General features: G+C 37.9%; 1 protein-coding gene across 1 annotated transcript; it reads right to left on the bottom strand.

Annotated features, from left to right (window-relative positions):
* Positions 1 to 18,435: 18,435 nt before the first annotated feature.
* LOC104108436 (G-type lectin S-receptor-like serine/threonine-protein kinase SD2-2) lies at positions 18,436 to 21,415 on the bottom strand. Its single transcript, XM_009617472.4, has one exon. It carries the CDS (start codon positions 21,242 to 21,244, stop codon positions 18,650 to 18,652), a length of 2,595 nt encoding a protein of 864 aa, XP_009615767.1. The 5' UTR covers positions 21,245 to 21,415; the 3' UTR covers positions 18,436 to 18,649.
* Positions 21,416 to 23,466: the final 2,051 nt, after the last annotated feature.

Genomic DNA, 23,466 nt, shown 5'->3' with positions numbered 1-23,466 from the left:
TCTGCCTTGACCATTACCCCTACCCCTGCGTCCACCACTTCTACCGGCACCTCTACCACCACAATTGCCACTACCACTGCCACCAATCCTGCCACCACCCCTGCCACCCCCTCTAACACCAGTTCTTGCGCCATTACTAGCTCCAATTACATCACGCGGTTGTGAACTTGTAAAGTAGTATTCAATTCTTCCTCTATATCGATGCAAACGCGGCCTGCCACGTGAACGAGTGTACTGGGGATCTCATAGAGTTGTGCCGTCAGTTTCATCTGAGTCATCCTGGTCGGGGTTTGGCACGAACATTTCGTCGTCCCAGTTTTGAAGATCATGCACTATCTTCTTCAAATTATGCTTAACATATTTAACCTTCACGCTAGTGCCTAGTGCTATATCACAAGCCATGTTAAAATACTTCAACATGCTCCTGTATGTCTTGTACTCAAGAGTCATGTTTGGGTAACCAACTTGATGGAACTTGTCACGACCCAATTTCACCTATAGGTCGTGATGGCGTCCAACACTACAGCTAGGCAAGCCAACTAATAAGTTAAACATATATCAATTATTTTCAGAATAATTTTCTAAGTAATTTTATTATTTTACTAGCAATATTCAAGAAATTAGAAATGATACTGATTAACTTAAATCCAAGAAAATAATACCATTTCAAATTCTACCAATGTGTGTGCCAAGACATGGTGTCACAAATGTATGAGCATCTAGTAGATTATACAAAACTCCAAATACTGTCTGAAATAAAAATAGACAGAATAAAAATGCAAGAAGAGGCATTGGTAGCTGCAGAACGGCTCAGAAAGGCAGCTCACCACTACGTCTCTGGATAACGTGGATGTGCGATGATAGGTCCTCCACTAGTACCTGCCTCAGATCCTGCACAAAAAGTGCAGCAAGTGTAGCATGAGTACGTAAACAACGTGTACCCAGTAAGTATGAAGCCTAATCTCGAAGTGGTAGAGACGAGATGGCCGACTTTGACACTCACTAAGAGTCAATAATAATAAATAAAATAAAAATAGCAATATCTAGATCAACATGATTTATAAAATTCATAATGATTTTCTTTAACTAGGAGAAATAATTAAATTCCTTCAAATACAATAATTCTCAATATATTAATTAAATTCCTTCAATTCTAATAAATTTTCAATTTATCAATTAGCTTAACAAGCTGCAATAAACTATCAAAGTATCGTGTAATTATTATTATTATTATTCACGATTTCTATCGAGGTCGTACGGCCTGATCCAGAGTATCGTGTACACTGCCGAGGGACGTGCGGCGCGATCCATAGATACATCTATCCTGCCGAGGCGTTTGGCCCGTTCCACAAGAAAGGAGAACATTTTCTTATGTACCTCCAGAAGGAAAGTATATTTATTATAAGATCAATTCGAGAGGATGAACAATTTCTTTAATAATTAATTAATTAAAACAGAAAATTAAGCATATGAGATTTTCACCTTTTAATAATTTCTCTAAAAATTCACAATATATACCAATAATTTAATTAAATAATGGATACAATTTACAAAAGTAATTCATGCTTTGAGTCCTAAACTACCCGGACTTTAGCATTAATAGTTCCTACGCACAGACTCTCGTCACCTCGTGCGTACGTAGCCCCCACGATTAGCAACAATTATTAATTTAATTACCTATGGGGTAATTTTCCCCTCACAAGATTAGACAAGAGACTTACCTCAACTTGCTCCGGTTTAATCCAATAGTAGGCCTTTTCCTCGACTATCCAACTCTGAATGGATTGAATCTAACCAAAGTAATTCGATATAGTCACCAAATATTATAGGAATTAATTTCATAAGAAATACTATATTTTTAAATAAAAATCCGAAATTAGCTCAAAAATTGCATTTGGGGCCCACGTCTCAGAATCTGGCAAAACTCATAAAATCCGACAACTCATTCAATTACGAGTCCAACCATACTAGTTTCACTCAAATCCGACTCCGAATCGATATCGAAATCTCAAAAAATCGTTTCTATGAGATTTCTAAAATTTACCAAATTTCAATCTTAAAACACTAATTAAATGGTAAAAACAATGATATATTCATGTATATTGATCAAATCCGAGTTAGAATCACTTACCCCCAATGTCTTTTCCTTGAAAATCTATCAAAAATCGCCTCTGCTCAAGCTCCAATTTATTAAAAATGGCGAATGAGACGAATGCCCTCATTTATAATTCTGCCCAGGCAGCCCTCGATCATGACCTCGATCCTCGGCCTCGATCGTGGTTCGATCATGGCCCTCGAGCCTGGGCCTTCGATCATGACCTCGATCCTCGGCCTCGATCGTGGCTTCGATCATGGCCCTCAAGCCTTTGTCTTCGATCATGGCTCTCGAGCATGGGCCTTCGATCATGACCCTCGAGCCCTGCCTTCGATCATGACCCTCGATCATGGCCTCGATCTTGGGTCTCGATCCTGGGCCTCGATCTTGGGCTCGATCATAGCCCAGAATTTTCAGCAGAAGAGAAAAATTACAGCAGTTGTTTTAAGTCCAACTTTTGATCCGTTAATCATCCGAAACTCACCCGAGGCCCTAGGGACCTCAACCAAATATACCAACAAGTCCTAAAACATCATACGAACTTATTTGAAATCTCAAATCACATAAAATGATGCTAAAACCACGAATCATGCTTCAATTCAAGCTTAATGAAACTTAAAATTTCCAACTTCTACATTCGATGTCGAAACCTATCAAATCAAGTCTGATTGACCTTAAATTTTGCACACAAGTAATAAATGACATAACGAAGCTATCAAAATTTTCAGAACTAGATTCCGACTCCGATATCAAAAAGTTAACTCCCCGGTCAAACTTTCAAACTTAAATTCTTATTTTAGCCATTTCAAGCCTAATTTAACTACGGACTTCCAAATAAAATTCTGAACACGCTCCTAAGTCTAAAATCACCATACGGAGCTGTGGGAATCGTCAAAATTCTATTCCGGGGTTATTTTCTCAAAATATTGACCAAAATCAAACTTGGCCTTTTAAAGCCAACTTAAGGAACCAAGTGTTCCGATTTTAACCCAAATACTTTCAAATCTCGAACCAACCATCCCCGCAAGTCATAAATCATTAAAACACATACGAAAAGCTTTATTTTAGGGAAAGAGGTTCTAAAAGTCAAAATGACCGATTGGGTCATTACAGAACCGATTTAAGTGTGGCCTAATAACATCGCTTCTCCACCTTGTCAGTATATACCTTTCATCAATTTTATCAATCTTCTTGTGCGACAAGATCTTGAGTATATGGCAACAAAGTATCCCTCTAGACTCAAACCATTTGTAGCTGCAACTAAAATAATCGTCGATAGGTATATATTCAACATTGTACTCAACTGGATTTCCATTATTTTTTTTAAAATTGAAAAATCATTAACGATGAATTTCTCAACATCAGGGACAACTTGATGATCGTCGGGGCTGCTTGCTTCACAATGATACAATTTCCTTAGCTGTGTCTTGAAAAATTCACACACTGTACGCGTATAACACTGAATTGCCTGTTCCTCTCACTTGAATATTAACTCACACATAATTTGAAAGCCCTTTGACCTGTATTCCGCTTCCAACTCTTTCTCATACTTAGCTCTTATAGCTAACTCATACTGGTGAACAAACATCTTAAGAGTGCTTTGACAGATAATATATCCATCAAAGAATGCATGCATCCCCTCACTTATTTGTGTAGATAGCATACCAGCCCAAAAATACACATCAAGATACACAGGAACCCATTTTTCCTTCTCAAAGTAAAGCTTGTTGAACCAATTTCTTGTATGCCAATTATACCTTGCATTATATTCTGTCCATTTTCTCTAAAAAACTTCAACAGTAATGCTATCAAGGACCATAGATTTAAATTCTCCACGTGCAATTTTAGAAGGACGAACACCACTTAAGTAAAGAGGCAACTTTGAAAATATATGCCTAATATAATACCTATGTATTGTATTTGGCATCACTTCAATAATGGCTGGCTTAATGCTCTGACACTGATCAGTTATGATCGCATCTGGATGAACATTTCCCATGACCTCAAGCCAAGTTCTAAAAACTAATTTATAAATATCGATATCTTCATGAGACATGAGAGCACATCCCAGTAAGATGGACTATCTATGGTGATTGATGCTAACAACTGTAGTACATGGCATATTATATCGATTCACAAGGTACGTCGTATCAAAGCATATCGCATCATGGAATTGCTCATACGCCGCCTTACAATATGAATGCACCTATACTACATTTCGCAGCCTACCAATATTATCAACGCGTATTGAATAGAAAAACTCCCTATCCTTTACCTGCATTTCACGAAAAAGGTTGAGCAACGACTATGCGTCCCCTTCTTGCATTAAAAAATTTCTACTATTTAAAATAAAAATTTTACAATCCTTTGGAGTGCAACCCAAATTTTGCGGTCTACCACGTTGAACTTCAGCAAGTCTAATATTCTTGGAGGGTCTAATGCTAGATCGATCGTGAGCTATAAGATCCCTCTTCAAAGAATCACAAACGGACTTATGTCCATCCATTATGCGCGATATGGAAGGGAGAAAATCATGATTGTGATCGTGAACGACCTTAGAGACGCGCCAACAACCAGAATCATCCAAAATAGCAGTGAGCCTAGCTTTACAATTATTACTTTTGGTAGTAAACTTTGTTTTGCGAATCCTATCCCTATCACAACAGTAAGTTACATACCTGGCAGTGTCACCACCCTTCTTATTAGAATTTCTTTTGACGATGTAGAATCCTTTCAATCGTGCATGTTCTTTGTAGAATGCAAACAAAGAATCTTTATCACTAAATCGCATTCCAGAGATTGGACCTACAACCACATCCTCTTCAGTCAATTCATTCTCCATTTCCCGATCAACATCACATAACTCTAACTCATTTCCTAAAGCATGCTCCTCATCATCGTCATCTTCTCCGTAATATTATCCATCGGGTTCTTCATCATCATCATCTAAGTGCACAACATTGTCGAAACTGCCGTGAGAATCAACATCGACCCATTCGTATTCATTCAACAAACTGTAGTCCGATGTTATCCCTAAAGATATATACAACTCGTCCCTAACCTGATCAAACCTAGTTTCTTGGTTCATATTCATGGTTGTTGTATTTGTGTTATGTTCATTTGGATTCATACTTTCTTGCACCACCGAAGTTTCTTGGTTTGAATCCATTTTTAGATAAGGAGAAAGTTTTCACTTGACTTGGTTTGGTATGAAGAAAGTATACTAAATCGTATACCGTATTTGTTTTTAAGAAAGGAAGAAAATATAATAATTTGTATACACACTAAATCGTATAATTTGTATACACATAAAATACACATAAATACAATGGAAATACAAAAGACTCTTCAGCTACCAACATTTAATTTTTGCATACGTCAAGGCTTGGGATTTAATTTTGTGTTTTGGAGGAAAAAATATAGGTTAATTAGTTAGGGGGTCTTTGATGTCTTTTCATGCGTGTGGCCAAAGTTGGGTCACAACAGTTGGGCGTTTAGCATCGAAATATCATGTTATTTATTTTCTCAGAAGTCATGTTCTTCAAAATATTGTGCAACAGTTGCAACAATCAATGCTCATAGCTAATGCAATTTCAACAGATGTCAGTTAATAAAAGGTCATAACAATCTTTATATATAATTGTGGTAATTAAAGTAGTAAATCAACACACCACTCTTCCTCTTCATAACTGATCTTTCACCCATTTCCTCTTCATAAACTTACTGCAAAGAATATATGATATTCGTCAAATAAAATTTATATTTATTTGAGCAATCTACGGGAGAAATTCTGCATTATTGTTTTCTGTAATTCTTCTTATGTAAGTACTGAATTTGTGTTTTATTTTCTTCTTATAATTGGTTCATTATTTATAGGATGGAACGGCATTCTTTCCTCGTTTGACAATAGAATAAATTATTTTCAAACACGTTTTCCTTATAACTTTTTATTCTTCTAGAAATATATATTGTGATAATGCTATTACCTATTTTGAATAATAAGAAGAAATAGAAACACATCAGTTATGAGTATTGTGTTTCATCCACTTCGTTGAATTGGATTACCTATTATTTTTTATTTTTTTGTTTTGCAGGTATGAAACAAATGTTCAGGAGCAAGCATTTTGAAGAAGTATTCTTTCCCTATAAAGTTTGATTTTTCTAGAAGTATTTTGATAATTATAACTTTTTTGGTATCATTGGTTAATTGTTAGTAGGCAAACAAATCATAGCTCTAAGTGTCACTACCCAAAATTCATAAAGGCCATGATGGCGCCGGACTCTGCTGTCAGGCAAGCCAACAATAAATACTTAATTAAATCTTCATTTTAATATTTTTGAAATCGTAAATTTACTTCAATTTATTTAGTAAAAGATGAATTTACAGAATAAATAATAATGTTTTCCAATTCCAATAGTGAACATCCCAGAACTCGGTGTCACAAGTGCATGAGCCTTTTCTAAAAATTTAAAATAAAATACAATAACTGTCCGGAATACAACTTGGACAGGAAAGAAAATACAATACTCTGAAGGAGACTCTGCTGGCTGCGGTGCATCGTACAAAATGCAGCTCACCTAAGTCCCCTCCATAATCTCGCCTCAGCACCCACAAGGCCGCTAAACATATGTGTACCCGCACAAAAATGTACAACAAGTGTAGCATGAGTACATAAATCAACGCGTACTCAGTAAGTATCCCGCCTAACCCCGAAGAAGTAGTGACGATGGGTCGACTTCGACACTTACTAGTGGTCCAATAATATCAGGTACAGTAAAGAAGTGAATGAATATGATACAAATAAGTATAAAATACGTAGTACAATTTTTCTCTTTACAATTTACTCAAGCTCTCAACTAGCAAGTCCCCTCCGTAACCGGAGCATATGTATAGATATAGTGGATTTCATCAAAGAGGTTTTCATAATCCAAATCAGGAAAAAACTCTCAAATACATTGGCTTCTTGCCAAACGTTACGCACGATTCCATGAGGATAATATATATATATATATATATATATATATATATATATATATATATATATATATATATATATATATATAGAAAATGTTGAGACGTACGACCCGATCCAACATAAAAGTAAATTGTGCACTGCCGAGGGTCGAACGACGCGAACCATAGATGCATCTATTAACCTGCCGAGGCGAACAACCCGCTCCCATGAGAGTGTGGTACATAACTCCTGCCGAGGCGAATGGCTCAATCCCATAAGAGTAGTAGGAAATACCCCGCTCGCGAATCATATGTGCGACGTAGTCAAACATAAATTTAAGGAATCACCCCGCTCGCGGATCATACTTGCAACGCGGTCAAATATAAATTTAACATTAAAATCATATCTCGTTCTTGGTTCGTTTCAAAATAAGGGAAATTCAGCTTGTAGCTTTTTAAGGAAATTACCTCGCTCGCGAAACACACATGCGACGCGGTTACACATAGATTTCTTAAGTTATTATGGTGTTCCTCAATTCTTTCAAAAGAAATACGAAGTTCAAATGAAAACCTTTAAGTTCCTAACTTTTCCTCAATTTCAACTCCCTTCGAAACATTTAATAAGCTAACTCAATCTTGTTTCCTTTCAAGGCAAACATTAAACATAAATTCAACAACAATAGCAACAAGGCATGATGTAAGCCTAAAACTACCCAGACATAGGCATAGTTAGTAGCTACGTATGGACTCTCGTCACCTCGTGCGTACATAGCCTCCACAAATAGAAGCACATAATAATTTAGTTTACCTATGGGGTTAATTCCCTCTTACAAGGTTAGAAAGGAGACTTCCCTCGCTACAAAGTTCCTTAACCGGCTTACGAGCCCTTTAAACAACTTGAATCGATGCACAACATTCCAAAACTAGCCAATGACTATGCAAACCCGTTAATATATACTCAAATACTTAATATAATCCAATTTATAATAATTTCTAACCCCGATTGAAAAGTCGATAAAAATCACCCTTGGGCCCACGTGCCCGGATTCCAAATAATTTCGAAGATAAACTTTACCCATAACCTCACGAACTCAAATATATAGTTTATTCTCAATTCCATGCCCAATTGTGTGGTCAAAATCCAAAAATATCAAATTCTAGGTCTTCTACCAAAAACCCCACAATTTATACTAATTTTCATGTTTAAATCCTTATAAAACCATGTATTTAACTTATAATAAGTGAGAATCACTTACCTTGGCATTGATGACGAAGAATGAGCTCCAAACTCGCTCCAAGACCGGCTCTCATGGAGCAAATGGGGTGTAAATGAGCCAAGCCCTCATTTTTAAAGAACACACTGCCTAGCCCCAACATTCGCACCTGCGGTGCCTTGGCCGCATCTGCGGTCCCGCACCTGCAGAAATCCCATCGCAGGTGCAGCTCTAGCTCGACCCAACATTCTCACACCTGCGCTAATCTCTTCGCACCTACGCCTTCGCTGGTGCGCAAATCTTTCCGCTCCTGCGGTTCTCAGAAGCCTGCCCCTTCCGCTTCAGCGAGCCAATTTCCCGCGCCTGCGGCCCTCTTCACGCAGGTGCGGTTACACCAGATGCTCAGCTACTTTAGCCCTTCTTCAAATTCCAAATTCAATCCGTTAACCACCCGGAATCCATCCGGGGCCCTTGGGACCTTAACCAATTATACCAACACATTCCAAAACACATTACGAACTTAGTCGAGCCTTCAAATCACATCAAACAACGTCGAATTCATGAATCGCACCCCCATTCCAAGCTTAATGAGCTTTAGAATTTCAAACTTCCTCATTCGATGCTGAAACCTATCAAATCACGTCCGATTGCCCTCAAATTTTGCACACAAGTCACGTTTGACATTACAGACCTACTCTAACTTCCGGAATCGGATTCCGACCTCGATATCAAAAAGTTCACTTCCGGTCAAACTTCTCAAAAACCTTCAAAATTCTAACTTTAGCCGAATGACTCCAAAATGACATATGGGCCTCCGAATCACTTTCGGACGCGCTCCCAACACCAGAATCACCATACGGAGCCATTCCCAGATTCGGAATCCCAAACGGACATCGATAACATAAAATTTACCTCCACCCCAAATTCATGAAATTCTTCCAAAGTGCTAACTTCCACAATATGTGCCAAAACTCTCCCGGGTCATCCAAAATTCGACCCGGACATACGCCCAAGTACAAAATCATCATGCGAACCTACCGGAACCTTCAAATCCCGATTCCGAGGCCGTTTACTCTAAAATCCAATCTTAATCAATTCTTCCAACTTAAAGCTTTCGAAATGAGAAATTTCCTTCCAATTCAACTCCGAACTTCCCGAAATTCAATCCCTACCACGCGTACAAGTCATAATACCTGAAATGAAGCTGCTCATGGCCTCAAACCGCCAAACGATGTGCTAAAGCTCAAAACGACCGGTCGGGTCGTTACATTCACTCCCACTTAAACATACGTTCGTCCTCGAACGTGCTAAGAACTGCTCTGAAGTTGTCTAAAATCACTGCTTAACACCTCGTGCACCTACCCGTGCTACCACAACTCATTTGAGCACACTGGCTCGGGTAAATCTGAAGATTCCCCTTTTTGCTTAGTCAAATTAGCCTTAGAGCCAAATTCCAACATCTGAAACCTTCTGCCAGGCCTGTTTCCAACGTACGATCACCGTATCAATCACCACGCAATGTACCAAAACATGACTGCATACCTTTGCTGAATTCACACCATGCACCGCATAATTCACATGACCATAATAACATCCTCTGATACAATAGCCGAAATTCCACGAACCTGATGCTCACCATGCACCTCATGACATATATAAGTCTGGTTCCAACTCTTGTAATGCTGCCGCAACAGAAAAGATGCGTAGAAATTTACAACCAACTGCCGAGTCAACCATTCATTGAGTTTCTCCCCTTGACAAGAACCATTACCTTATTCTGGACTGAATACCGATACTTACTCTTTAACTATGCCTCATACCGATCTGATCACACTGAACCTAGGTCCAATAATCCCGTCTCTCCCAGTATAAGCTATTCAGGCAATAAGTCACCTCAGACGCTACCAAAAGTCTCATGTGATGTCACAATGTGCCAATAAGCTACAAAAGTCAAGCACAACTAAGGTGCAATATATGATCTGAATATCGAGAGCTATCCTGCTCACATAACATCATCGCTACGTGGAACCTCAACACATATGAAATTAACAAGCCGTTTCACAACTCACACAGCACAATATAGTATTACATGAAGTAGCCGACGACGAAATAACATCCAACATCCGAATACTCCTCCACAAGGAGCGCTAAGCTGAAATGAACACATCTGGCCCGATATAGAGCCCACATTCATATCTAGATCCATCCACAGACCTCAAGCCGATTCTGACCGTGCCGCACTGGGCTAATAACCTTTCAAGGATCCAAGGTAAATCTTTTTTCCCATGATATACAAGAATAGCCGCCAAATCCAGAACAAACATTCTCAGTTCACAACCAAATGAACCGAGCGCCCTTCAGGCATAAATTCTCACATCAACGATAGTACCACAACCTCCATACTTGGTTTCCATATTTAATCATTTACGTGACTACTTGTCATACTTATACAATCTTTCCGTGGGACACGCTCCCCCGACCTTCCGTACCAAACAACGAGTCTGCACATTCATACTACCGGCCACACCAACGCTGTAAAGAAATTCAAGAATCAGCATTCAGTATGCAAAGCCTCTTCATACCAGACACCGATCCCAGGTGACGCCAAAAATAATGCCAGCTGACTCTAACCATCTGAGTCCTTTCTCGCTCATCCGAGCTCGTGACATTGTTGTCAACACCGAACCGCAACCTTGATCCTCAATTCCCAAATCCCATGCTACTTACTGCACTTAATCATGCCAATGCGCAAGAGCACAAAAATTTCATCATAACTCCGGAACCACTAATAGGGTAAACACTTCATCATATAGAAATATTTTACTTAGCTCATTTCAAGAGATCCATTGCAACACGCAGCCAAATTCCCATAACCACAGAAAATACAAACCTCGAGTAGTGGTTTAAACCACCATAATCCTTCCGGGATCCGTCTACACATAACCTGTCATAATATTCGAATGCTTCCAAATATGATCAATTACGGCACCGTCAAGCCTCGCACACACCGCCATAATTCACATGTATAACTTAACATGCTGAAGGAACTGATCTCCACCACTATCATGCCAATTCAACCGTTGCTAACTGGTACACTTATTCTGATACTTTCTCTATGAGTCTGAAGTTATTTTCTCCCATTCCTCCAATGCTATACCGAAAACCGAAGATAACATAGAACACTCCAAGCTCATTTATCATAATCCGCTGCAAAAGCTCAATATTCAACCATACTACAGACTCGAAATCCTTAGGCACCACACCTTAACTTTTGAATCCACTAGGACCGTTATTGAGAGTCACCCACTCTGATTTGGTCCCGAATATAATCAACTCTAAGGCTCTGCTAGTACATGAGCACCCTCTCAAAGAAGCACCTGGCCGAAACATCTTCCTTGTAACTCGCCTCTACACGAAGCATAAATCCTGAGTCTTCCCAAAGCCTGAGCATGAACCGATAAGGCCAACTATAGCACACATTCCTCAAATCGCTTGCTCCACTTACCACTGATGTTCCATTTCCTTAGTCGTAATAACCCATCAATATGCCGATAACCAGAAATCTTACAAATAGACGACCATGCAATCTAACTGTAGGAGGTGGGACTCTCCCACTTAGCTTGAGGCTACTATTGCATAAACCTGGAACCCACCAAGATTCTTCCTTCATCGACATGATCTAGAACAATCACCCCGCCAAATTCCTCGAAATCCTTCCATTAATCTTTAATGAACACTCCGGACCACTAGCCATATTTACATATTCAATCTCTTACCATGTAGCAAGTAGAACTCTTCATAGAAGCTTCGTCAACACCACACGACCGCTAACCTGCTCACAGAAGATAATCCATCTGTGGAAATTACATTCCCACATCTTCCAACATCGCTGCACTGGGTACACTTACTACATAATCAGTAACCCATCCTGAACCTGTGCTCATTCACCAGCTGTACAAGTCCGTTCACTCCTCATGGACATCAACTAAAAGGTGCGACAGTACATTCCCATTCAAAGTCATGTTGTAACCTTCTTCATATCAAGCAACTCCTTTCTGTTATATCCAATCTCCCGCCATATAATAGCCAATATTTCAAATTAAGTCCGTATACCCAAATCACCGTCCACCATAAATTCACAAATCACTCTAAACTTTCCTCAAGACGTGTAGTTATCCTATCACAGAACCCACATACTACTCCGCCACTCTCCTACTTTGGTCAAACTCACTCCTTTAAGTAACTACTCGACTCCTGTTTCTCACACTTGACCTTCTATAAGTTTATCCACCGCAAGGCACCTTGCACATGTCCTTTCTTATCCTTTGTTGCCCAGTTGTTGCCTTAAATCAAAATCTACCTCTGTAGCACTTGAACCGTTAGATCGCTACCAACTTTAAACCTTTCCGTAAATCATCTTTATCGAGCCATCAATACCAGGAATGTTGATTCGATCCTGAACCTCTGTACACTGCGACCTCTGACAGTCGCTTTCTCGGCACCATTTATAATACTCTGCCCCAAGACAAATTGAAGGAAACCATAACACCGGCGAACTTAACACATTATAACCAATCAAGGACGATGACACCACATAACAGGCGAAGATTCCACCACGCTTGAAAATATTGAGTCCCGCTACTCCATAAACCCAGTCTGAACATTCTCAATTCGGTTGCCTTTCCTCCGTTGGAAGTAAAATACTGAATCTCTGAATCATGCACTGAGTAAACCTCCTTTCTAGTCATTCACTGCCCCGAGACATAGGCAAACATCCTACCATCACATCAATACTGTGCGATAACAACTCATGAGCATCATGGCAACCTGTATATAGCTTCAAAGCTCTCAAAAGTACAGCTATGGAGTTGAAATGACAGAATATCCTTCTATAAGGCAACGACAATAGCCCAATCAACTACGCAGGGAGAAACATCCCGCACCACATATGTAGTACCATTACAATTCCTCAATTCGTGATTTATAACCAGCGGTTCACATCGCATAAGATTGAATGGGAAAGATATGAAGGCATAAGCCTCAAAGGAATCAAATTGCATGATGAGAAATCAAGAAGGAAGTGCTCCTAACAGTCCTATAGCCTCTCGAAGATAAGTACAGACGTCTCCGTACCGATCCGTAAGACTCTACTAGACTCGCTCATGACTCGTGAGACCTAAGTGAACCTAGTGCTCTGATACCATGTTGTCACGACCCAAAATCCATAAAGGTCGTGATGGCGCCGGACTCCACTATCAGGCAAGCCAATAATAAATACTTAATTAAATCCTCATTTTAATATTTTTGAAATTGTAAATTTATTTCAATTTATTTAGTAAAAGATGAATTTACAGAATAAATAACAATGTTTTCCAATTCCAATAGTGAACATCCCATAATCATCCCAGAACCCGGTGTCACAAGTGCATGAGCCTTTTCTAGAAATTTAAAATAAAATACAATAACTGTCCGTAATACAACTTGGACAGGAAAGAAAATACAATAATCTGAAGGAGACTCTGCTGGCTGCGGTACATCGTACAAAATGCAGCTCACCTAAGTCCCCTCCATAATCTCGCCTCAGCACCCACAAGGCCGCTAAACATACGTGTACCCGCACAAAAATGTACAACAAGTGTAGCATGAGTATGTAAATCAACGCATACCAAGTAAGTATCCGGCCTAACCCCGAAGCAGTAGTGACGAGGGGTCTACTTCGACACTTACTAGTGGTCCAATAATATCAGGTACAGTAAAGAAGTGAATGAATATGAGACAGACAAGTATAAAATACGTAGTATAATTTTTCTCTTTACAATTTACTCAAGCTCTCAACTAGCAAGTCCCTTCCGTAACCGGAGCATATGTATAGATGTAGTGGATTTCATCAAAGAGGTTGTCATAATCCAAATTAGGGAAAAACCCTCAGATACACTGGCTTCTTGCCAAACGTTACGCACGATTCCATAAGAATTATATATATATAGAAAATGCCGAGGCGTACGGCCCGATCCAACATAAAAGTAAATTGTGCACTGCCGAGGGTCGAACGGCGCGAACTATAGATGCATCTATTAACATGCTGAGGCGAACGGCCCGTTCCCATGAGAGTGTGGTACATAAATCCTGCCGAGGCGAATGGCCCGATCCCATAAGAGTAGTAGGAAATACCTCGCTCGCGAATTATAGGTGCGACACGGTCAAACATAAATTTAAGGAATCACCCCGCTCGCAAATCATACTTGTGACGTGGTCAAATATAAATTTAACATTAAAATCATATCTCGTTCTTGGTTCTTTTCAAAACAAGGAAAATTCAGCTTGTAGCTTTTTAAGGAAATTACCTCGCTCGTGAAACACATATGTGACGCGGTTACACATAGATTTCTTAAGTTATTATGGTGTTCCTCAATTCTTTCAAAACAAATATGAAGTACAAATGAAAACCTTTAAGTTCCCAATGTTTCCTCAATTTCAACTCCCTTCGAAATATTTAATAAGCTAACTCAATCTTGCTTCCTTTCAAGGCAAACAATAAACATAAATTCAACAACAATAACAATAAGGCATGATGTAAGCCTAAAACTACCCGGACATAGGCATAGTTAGTAGCGACGTACGGACTCTCATAACCTCGTGCGTACGTAGCCCTCACAAATAGAAGCACATAATAATTTAGTTCACCTATGGGGTTAATTCCCTCTTACAAGATTAGAAAGGAGACTTACATCGCTCCGAAGTTTCATAACCGGCTTCCGAGTCCTTCAAACAACTTGAATCGATGCACAACGTTCCAAAACTAGCCAATGGTTATGCAAACCCGTTAATATATACTAAAATACTCAATATAATCCAATTTATAATAATTTCTAACTCTGATCGAAAAGTCGATAAAAATCACCCTCGGGCCCACGTGCCCGGATTCCAAAAGTTTTCGAAGATAAACTTTACCCATAACCTCACGAACTAAAATATATAGTTTATTCTCAATTCCATGCCCAATTTCGTGGTCAAAATTCAAAAATATCAAATTCTAGGTCTTCTACCAAAACTCCCACAATTTATACTAATTTTCATGTTTAAATCCTTATATAAATCATGTATTTAACTTATAATAAGTGGAAATCACTTACCTTGGCATTGTTGACGAAGAATGAGCTCCAACCTCGCTCCAAGACCGGCTCTCATGGAGAAAATAGGGTGAAAATGAGCCAAGCCCTCGTTTTTAAATAACACACTGTCCAACCCCGACGTTCGCACCTGCGGTGCCTTGGTCGCATTTGCGGTCCCGCACCTGCGAAAATTCCATCGCAGGTGCGGCTCCAGCTCGGCCCAACATTCTCGCACCTGCGCTACTCTTTTCATACCTGCGCCTTCGCAGGTGCACAAATCTTTCTACTCATGCGGTTCTCAGCAGCTTGCCCCTTCCACTTCTGCGAGCCATTTTCCCGCACCTGCGGCCCTCTTCACGCAGGTGCGGTTACACCAGATGCTCAGCTGCTTCAGCCCTTCTTCAAATTTCAAATTCGATACGTTAACTACCTGGAATTCACTCTGGGCCCTCAGTACCTTAACCAATTATACCAGCACGTCCCAAAACACATTACGAACTTAGTCGAGCCTTCAAAACACATCAAACAACGTCGAATTCATGAATCGCACCCCATTCCAAGTTTAATGAACTTTAGAATTTTAAACTTCCTCATTAGATGCCAAAACCTGCCAAATCACGCCCGATTGCCCTCAAAATTTGCACACAAGTCACATTTGACATTACGGACCTACTCCAATTTCCGGAATCGGATTCCGACCCTGGTATCAAAAATTTCACTTCCGGTCAAACTTCTCAAAAACCTTCAAATTTCTAACTTTAGCAAAATGACTCCAAAATGACCTATGGACCTCCGAATCCACTTCCGGACGCGCTCCCAACATCAGAATTACCATACGGAGCCATTCCCAGACTTGAAATCCCAAACGGACATTGATAACATAAATTCATCTCCACCCCAAATTCATGAAATTCTTCCAAAGTGCTAACTTCCACAATAGGTGCCAAAACGCTCCTGGGTCATCCAAAATTCGACCTGGACATACGCCCAAATTCAAAATCATCATGCGAACCTACTGGAACCTTCAAATCCTGATCCCGAGACCGTTTACTCTAAAATCCAAACTTAGTCAATTCTTCCAACTTAAAGCTTTCGAAATGAGAAATTTCTTTCCAATTCAACTCCGAATTTTCCGAAATTCAATTCCTACCAGGCGTACAAGTCATAATACTTGAAGTGAAGCTGCTTATGGCCTCAAACCGCCGAACGATGCGCTAGAGCTCAAAACGACCGGTCGGGTCGTTACACTAAGCAAATACTGCTAGCTACTTCTCAAAGTTAGTCTTTTGTTGTAGCTTCTGCCCTTATATTTCCCTTTTTGATCAATTTCTATGATGACAATAATGGTGTTTTCATACCAATTGTTGAGATGATCAACTAATTGCAAGAGAATAATGGCACCTAAGAAACTTACGACTGGATTAATTGATGAACTCTATACATGAGTTTTCACGTAGAAAATTTTAATGGATATTAGAATTAGTGGAAAACAAATAGAAAACTTTCTCTACCTTCTAATTTTCATAATTTTATGCTCATTATTATTTTAAATTAGCTTTATAAATTCTCTACCTTATTGTTTGGTCATTTCTCATTCTATTATTAAAAATATTACATATTTTTAATGCAACATTTTCCAAACATTATCGATCATTCCAATCACACATTAATACAAAAGAAGATGTATATATCATGCTTAGTAAGTACTTGACATGTGAGATCGTCACAACCAAGTCAGACAATATAATAAAATAAATACATTTTACATGGGCTAAGCATATAAAAAAATAATGGCTACAGAAAAATGTCCACCCTTATGTTGTTAGTAGTAACTTCTATAATATTTTTAAAAAAAATCATAGTATAAAATTTTAAAATTATTATCATCATCATCATTCTATGTTTGGAGCCTTATATATATTCGGCATATATTTAAAAGTTTTGATTATTTATCTAATCTACTCTTAAACAATTTATTTGTATGACTAAAGAAGTCACAATCATGCATTTTTACATCATCTTTCTCTCAAGCTGGCACTCTAAAATAGGGTACCAATGACAACTAGAACTTAATATTTTAGATGAAAATATTGATCATTTTCTTTTTGTTATTTGAAGGAGTTCTCATCTATAGTAAGGTTTGATTGAAATATTATCCCGTTAACAACATTTCTTAAGAAGGGTAAATCATCCAAGCAAGCAGCAGTGTCGCAAAACGCAATCCTCACATTGCTCAAATACATCATACAATTACTGATAAGATGGTCTTGAATGCTCAAATTTGTAGTTTTTCGTTCAATTTTTTTATTTTGAAAAAAAGTTGATTTTCTATTAGAAAAATTTATGAAATTCCCATTTAACTATTTTTTTAATTCTTTTTACAACCGCGCCAAATACACTAGTTATAAATATGTAGATAAGAGTAATTAAGATTAAAAATAAAACTCCTAAAATAAGCAGTCCCCTCTTAACAATCTCTACATTATTATTTACCCCATAACCATAGCCTCATCATTATTGACCTCTTAAAACAGTTCCTACATTATAATCCCCGCACAATTAGTATGTGAATCAACCGATCCCTTGGTCTTCTTTTCCAAGCTTGATTGTGGCGGGGTATATGGAGTACAAGAGTAACCACAAACAAAGACAGGTACAACCAATTTTTCAACTTGAATCTCGTCCGATACATATATATATAATATACTTACAATTCCATCTCCAATTGAAACCATTCGACTAATCTCATTCATGTCTTACAGTTAAATTGTTTTGTTTGGAGTAAACAGTAGATGCGAGTATGTATTTTTTGGGAGGATAGTAGCTTGAACTGCATGAACAGAGAACGGATTCTCCAAAAATGAAATGAACTTGCATTTACTACTCAAATACCCCATCTACCATTAATCCTTAATTTGTTCAAGGCATTTTCACAATTGGAGTTTTCACCCTCCTAAAATTCTCTGATCCAAACATTACATTTCTGCAAAGTGGTATGTCCGTTTTGCTTTGCTTTTGTACTTTGCACTTTACAGAAAATGGTGTAAACTTAAGCTAAGATTCCATGCAAAAAGATTCTCTACATTCATGAATACATTTTACAAAATCCCATGATGAGCATTTTGCTACTAATTCTCAGTATGGGATTTTGGGGAAAACAGGGAAAGAAACTCTACATTCAGTGAAGCTTGGCAAAAATCTTCTTCCATAGGAGAAGCTCTTTGCAACTTTTACCTCCTCCAACAATTAGACAATGACTAGTTGAGAAACAGACCTAAACTGAAGCTTGAGATTCCCCGGATACTATTGAGGGTTGGGGATTATAACCTGAGCTGAAACCACCACCTCGCGATGTCCCTCGTGATGTCCCGTTATCAGAATCAACTCCTACCCCATGAAATGATTCGCCCGATACTAATGCTTGGAGCAGCTTTGGAGGTGAAGGCATTGCCACTTCAACTACTCCTTCCAACATTTTCACCACCATTCCCATGGAAGGCCTCATTGATTCATCATCCTGAATGCACCAAACCGCTACCAATCCCACACGTTCTGCCTCAGTCACATCGTACATTCCACATAGCCTTTCGTCGATGACAGCTGCAGTGTTTCCTTCGACTATCTGGCGTGCTGCCCAAGGCGGGAAAAACCACTTCTCCTCTGTTCCACCTTCTTCCCCTTTAGCTGAAGGTGGTGCTTCTACATTGCGTCGACCACCTATCAGTTCCAATAATGTCATGCCATAGCTATATACATCGGCTTTTGTTGTGATCGCCAAACCAGAGATCCACTCGGGTGCAACGTATCCCCAAGTACCCCTCATGGTAGCCAACACTCTACTAAAGTCCCTACCGAGGAGCTTTGCAAGCCCAAAATCCGAAACCTTTGCTGAGAAATCTTCATCTAGCAGAATATTCTCTGGTTTAATGTCACAGTGTATTATACAACTACGACACTCTTCGTGTAAATAAGCAATACCTTTTGCTGTCCCTACAGCAACTCGAAATCTAACATCCCAACTTAGGTTCTGACCATCTCGCCTTAAATATGCGCTAAGAGAACCCTTTGGCATGTATTCATAAACCAGAAGCCTATGAGAATTCTCAGAGCAAAATCCCCTCAATCTCACTAAATTAACATGCTGAATGTTTCCTATTGTGCATACCTCAGCTCGAAATTCCTTTTCACCACCACCAGGTCTTTCAAGTCGCTTCACAGCCACGAGTGAAGAATCCGATAGTTCCCCTAAGAATACAGTTCCAAAACCACCATGTCCAAGTTTCTCCGAAAATCCCTTTGTTGCAGCATTCAGCTCTTTGTATGAAAACACCTTCAAATTCATTATAGGAAATACATCTTCCTCTTCTTTATTCTTCTTCCTTATTCTTCTCCTCTTCAATACCAAGAAAGTCCCAATTCCTACTGACAGAATTACCACAAATCCACATATCATTTCGATCAAAAGTAATCTGCCTTGAATCTGCTTCTTTTGAGTATTCCCTCCTCCCTGAACTCTTACATATAGCTTATCCTCAATAGTGCCATCAGAAGTAAGGTTTCTAAGATTGAGCAATGACCCATATAAATTCTTGCATAACTTAGTCCTCTCATTGTGATACAAACCAATACAAGAACAACTACCCAAACATTCTTTCTCACATTCACTTCTAGTTTCAGTAATTGAAACTACCCTAGCTCCGTCATAACTAACTATTCCAACCTCCTCAAATCCATCTTTCTTACTACACATCTCATTGCTTTCGCGACGACAGCCGCCTGAAAAATCCCCTGCAATCCATGAATCACTATCCAAAGGGTTGAAACCTGGCAAACACTTACACGGATTCAATGTCTTACTATTACAAAACCCCAAATTCCCACACAAACCATAAGTCTTACACAGATTCTCTGGCTGTGACCAAAACATGTTCCAACTTTGTGCTTGTTGGAACCAAGTGAACTGTTTAATCTGTCCAGTAAAATCTACAATGAACCTAGTTAAAGGAGGTGGCACTCCATTCTCTATCGGCACCTCAGAGTACCCAAATGAAGCCATAGGAGTAAAGGGTGCTACAAAATTGAACTTGTAAATGTAAGGTACAGTCATTTCTGGTACCCCAACAAATGCATTTTCAGTCCAGTTCCCAGTTGACCAATACGGATAAGTACCATTATAAACAAGAACTATCTCACCATAACTTGAGGGTTGAAGCCTTAGGGAGTACCTTCCTTGTGATGGATCAGTGGAACTTTTCCAAGATGTAAGCCATTTTGTAGCAGTCAAGTTCATACCAGGAAGCCAAGTATCTGTAGGAAAATCAAAACTTTGCCATATCAAGTTACCTTCAGTAGAAACAAGCACCAAATTTCCTTGGTCCAAAAGCTTTATATCACTAGCTTTATCCAAGTTACTTGTTTCCCAAATAATGGTTCTTGAATCTTGCTTAAGAACTAATTTTCCATCCTTAGTAATCTCCAAAGTTGCTAAAGATGGATTTTTGATTGGTCTTTCACGGTTCGCAACCCAAACATAAGTGGGACTAGGAACTGAAGCAAACCAAATACCCAAATACCATCTGTTTTCATCATTGGTTTTGAAAAAACCAAGTTCAAATGTATTGTTTTCGCTCAAGATAGTGATGTTTCCACTTAGTACAACTCGAGATTTGTTAAAAGATTCCAACTTTCTGCTCCCTTTCAAAGATCCCAACTTTCTTCCAGTTGGAAAAAACTCTTCAATGGATTCAGCTACATGAGTCATGTTTACATTATGCTTTCTTGATTTTGCTATTTCTGAACTAGCATTTGGAACAGAAGTGACCCCAAATGCCATTGAGATAAGTAAAATGAGAACTATCTGTGGCACCATTTTTGATGAATTTACAACTTTGCGTTAGCTGAAGAAGAGATTGTGGTGCTTAAGAAACATTGAATAGTTAAGAGAATTTTTGTAGTTCTGCTTTTGAGAAATTCAGTGTAGACTGCAGAGTAGAAAAAATAGGTACAAGAGGAAAATGAAAGTTTGTCTGAACATCTGTAAAAAGCTGCCACACACGGACTAGATATAAAGGGTACATATTGGATTTACTGTTTTAACCTTATAGATTTGTTCCCTGGTTACGAATCTTGTTTCCTGCACATCGGTGGTGTTATTGAGTTTGGTTAAGGGTATTTTTGTCATTTAAAAGGGTTTGAGTTAGAAAGTCTACCGTGGAAAGAGATATGGTGGCAGACATAAGATCTTCAAGTCCACTCACGAGTTCGTCTGTTTTCAACGTTAAGGAATAAATTAAATAAATAGTTTCTTTTTATCTCATTATTCGTTTAGATTTTCGAATATTTCTCCAAAACTCTAATCTCAACTTGTTTATTGAATGACACCTCTTTTATAATACGCACTTAGTTTTCTCTTCAAGTTCAAAAATGTTTTCAACGGCTTATTTCAATAACATTTTCACAAATTGTTGTCTTAACATACAATCAGTGATGTAAATTGAATTTTGCACAAATGGTATCAGTCTAATTATCACAACAGAGCGTACTTGCTTTTGGTCTATTCTTTCTTAAATTAATGTTTATTTTAAATATTTTTAAGCTCTTCGGTCTATTGTACATATACATATGAATAAAAAATATAATTTTACATCCATATTTAGTGAATGTTATCAAAACGGCATTGAATTACACCCCTTTAAAGTAGGGGTGTACATAGACCGAGCTGATTCGATTTTTATTAAAATCAAACCAAACCAACTATATCGATTTGAATTGGTTCGGTTTTATCGGATTTTTCGGGTTTTTTCGATTTTTTTGTTACATGAATAATATGACAATCTTACTTTGACAAATTTTCGATAAGTAAATATATGTTTAATAAAAATTAAAAAAATTGACAAATATATGATCTATTAAAATATTCTTATGGGGTAATTTTCTTAGTAGCACATGACATTTATTTTTTAGTTGTGTGACAATAACTTTTCGCTGATGTACACTTTCAAGGTTAACCGAATTTAATAATTAAATATAAAAATCAATATGAAACCTAAATAATGATATGTACTATTTAATTTTTAATTATCGAAATACCACTCCAAATTTGAAAAATTATAAGAATTTATTAGATTTTGACATATGAATATGAAAGAACAAAGAGATTGACGCATTTTAATAACACTCGATAAGAAAGTGATCATACAATACATTATTTAAAGTTAATAAAAATGGAGCACTTCATTTTCTATTAAATATTACATCCCACAAGAGAATCCCAAATATTTCTAGACATTTTTTAAAGAAAATTCTATATAAAGTCTTAAAAAATATATATATAAATTATATATTTATATGTCAGTTTGGTTCGAGTTTTTTTACTCAATACCAAACCTTATCAAGTTTTTTTGTCGGTTTGATTTGACTTTTCGATTTTGTGCGATTTTCCGGTTCGGTTTGTACGCCCCTACTTTAAAGGAGCTATTGCATACCATTTATGCCAAAGAAACTTGTTCCTCAAAACTTTTCCCAATAACTGAAGCTACTTAAGGAAGATTAAATCTATTTGGGATATTCAAAATATATACAATTATTATGATTTGGACTCTAATTTCAATTAGCAGTTACTATTATGTGCTTTAGATAGCAGCTATGTATAAATTTGATATCAAATTTAATGTCTTTATCCACATTGTAATGAAGTCTAAAGGGTTCAGGACAAAGAGAGGTTGAATGAGGGGACCCATTGGCAAAGACTTTGTGTGTCGAAGAATAAATGTGTTAGTTAGAAATTGATTAATGATAGTTACTTGTTTAGACATTTTAAGCCCATCAAGTTGTGTTTAGTTGTTGACAAAATAGGTCTTGCATCTCTATGCAGTTCTTTTAGCTTAGAGGTCTATATATTCCATCCGTTCATTTTTAATTATCCACTTTTGACTTTGTACTCCTTTTAAAAAAAATAGATAAAATATATATTTTATAATTTTATCCATAATAATAATAGTATTTTTAAAAGTCTTGAAAAATAATTTGGGAAATGAATAGTAGTTAGTTAATAATAAGGAGTAAAACAGGAAAAAAAGGTTGTCTTTCTCT

Source organism: Nicotiana tomentosiformis, chromosome 1 (assembly GCF_000390325.3).
Source record: "Nicotiana tomentosiformis chromosome 1, ASM39032v3, whole genome shotgun sequence".
Taxonomy (NCBI): Eukaryota; Viridiplantae; Streptophyta; class Magnoliopsida; order Solanales; family Solanaceae; genus Nicotiana; species Nicotiana tomentosiformis.
This window is presented reverse-complemented; position numbering and strand designations above follow the sequence as displayed.

What these genes read in the sequence shown, in the direction of transcription:
- LOC104108436 (XM_009617472.4), bottom strand. Translation starts at nt 21,244, where the DNA reads ATGGTGCCACAGATAGTTCTCATTTTACTTATCTCAATGGCATTTGGG.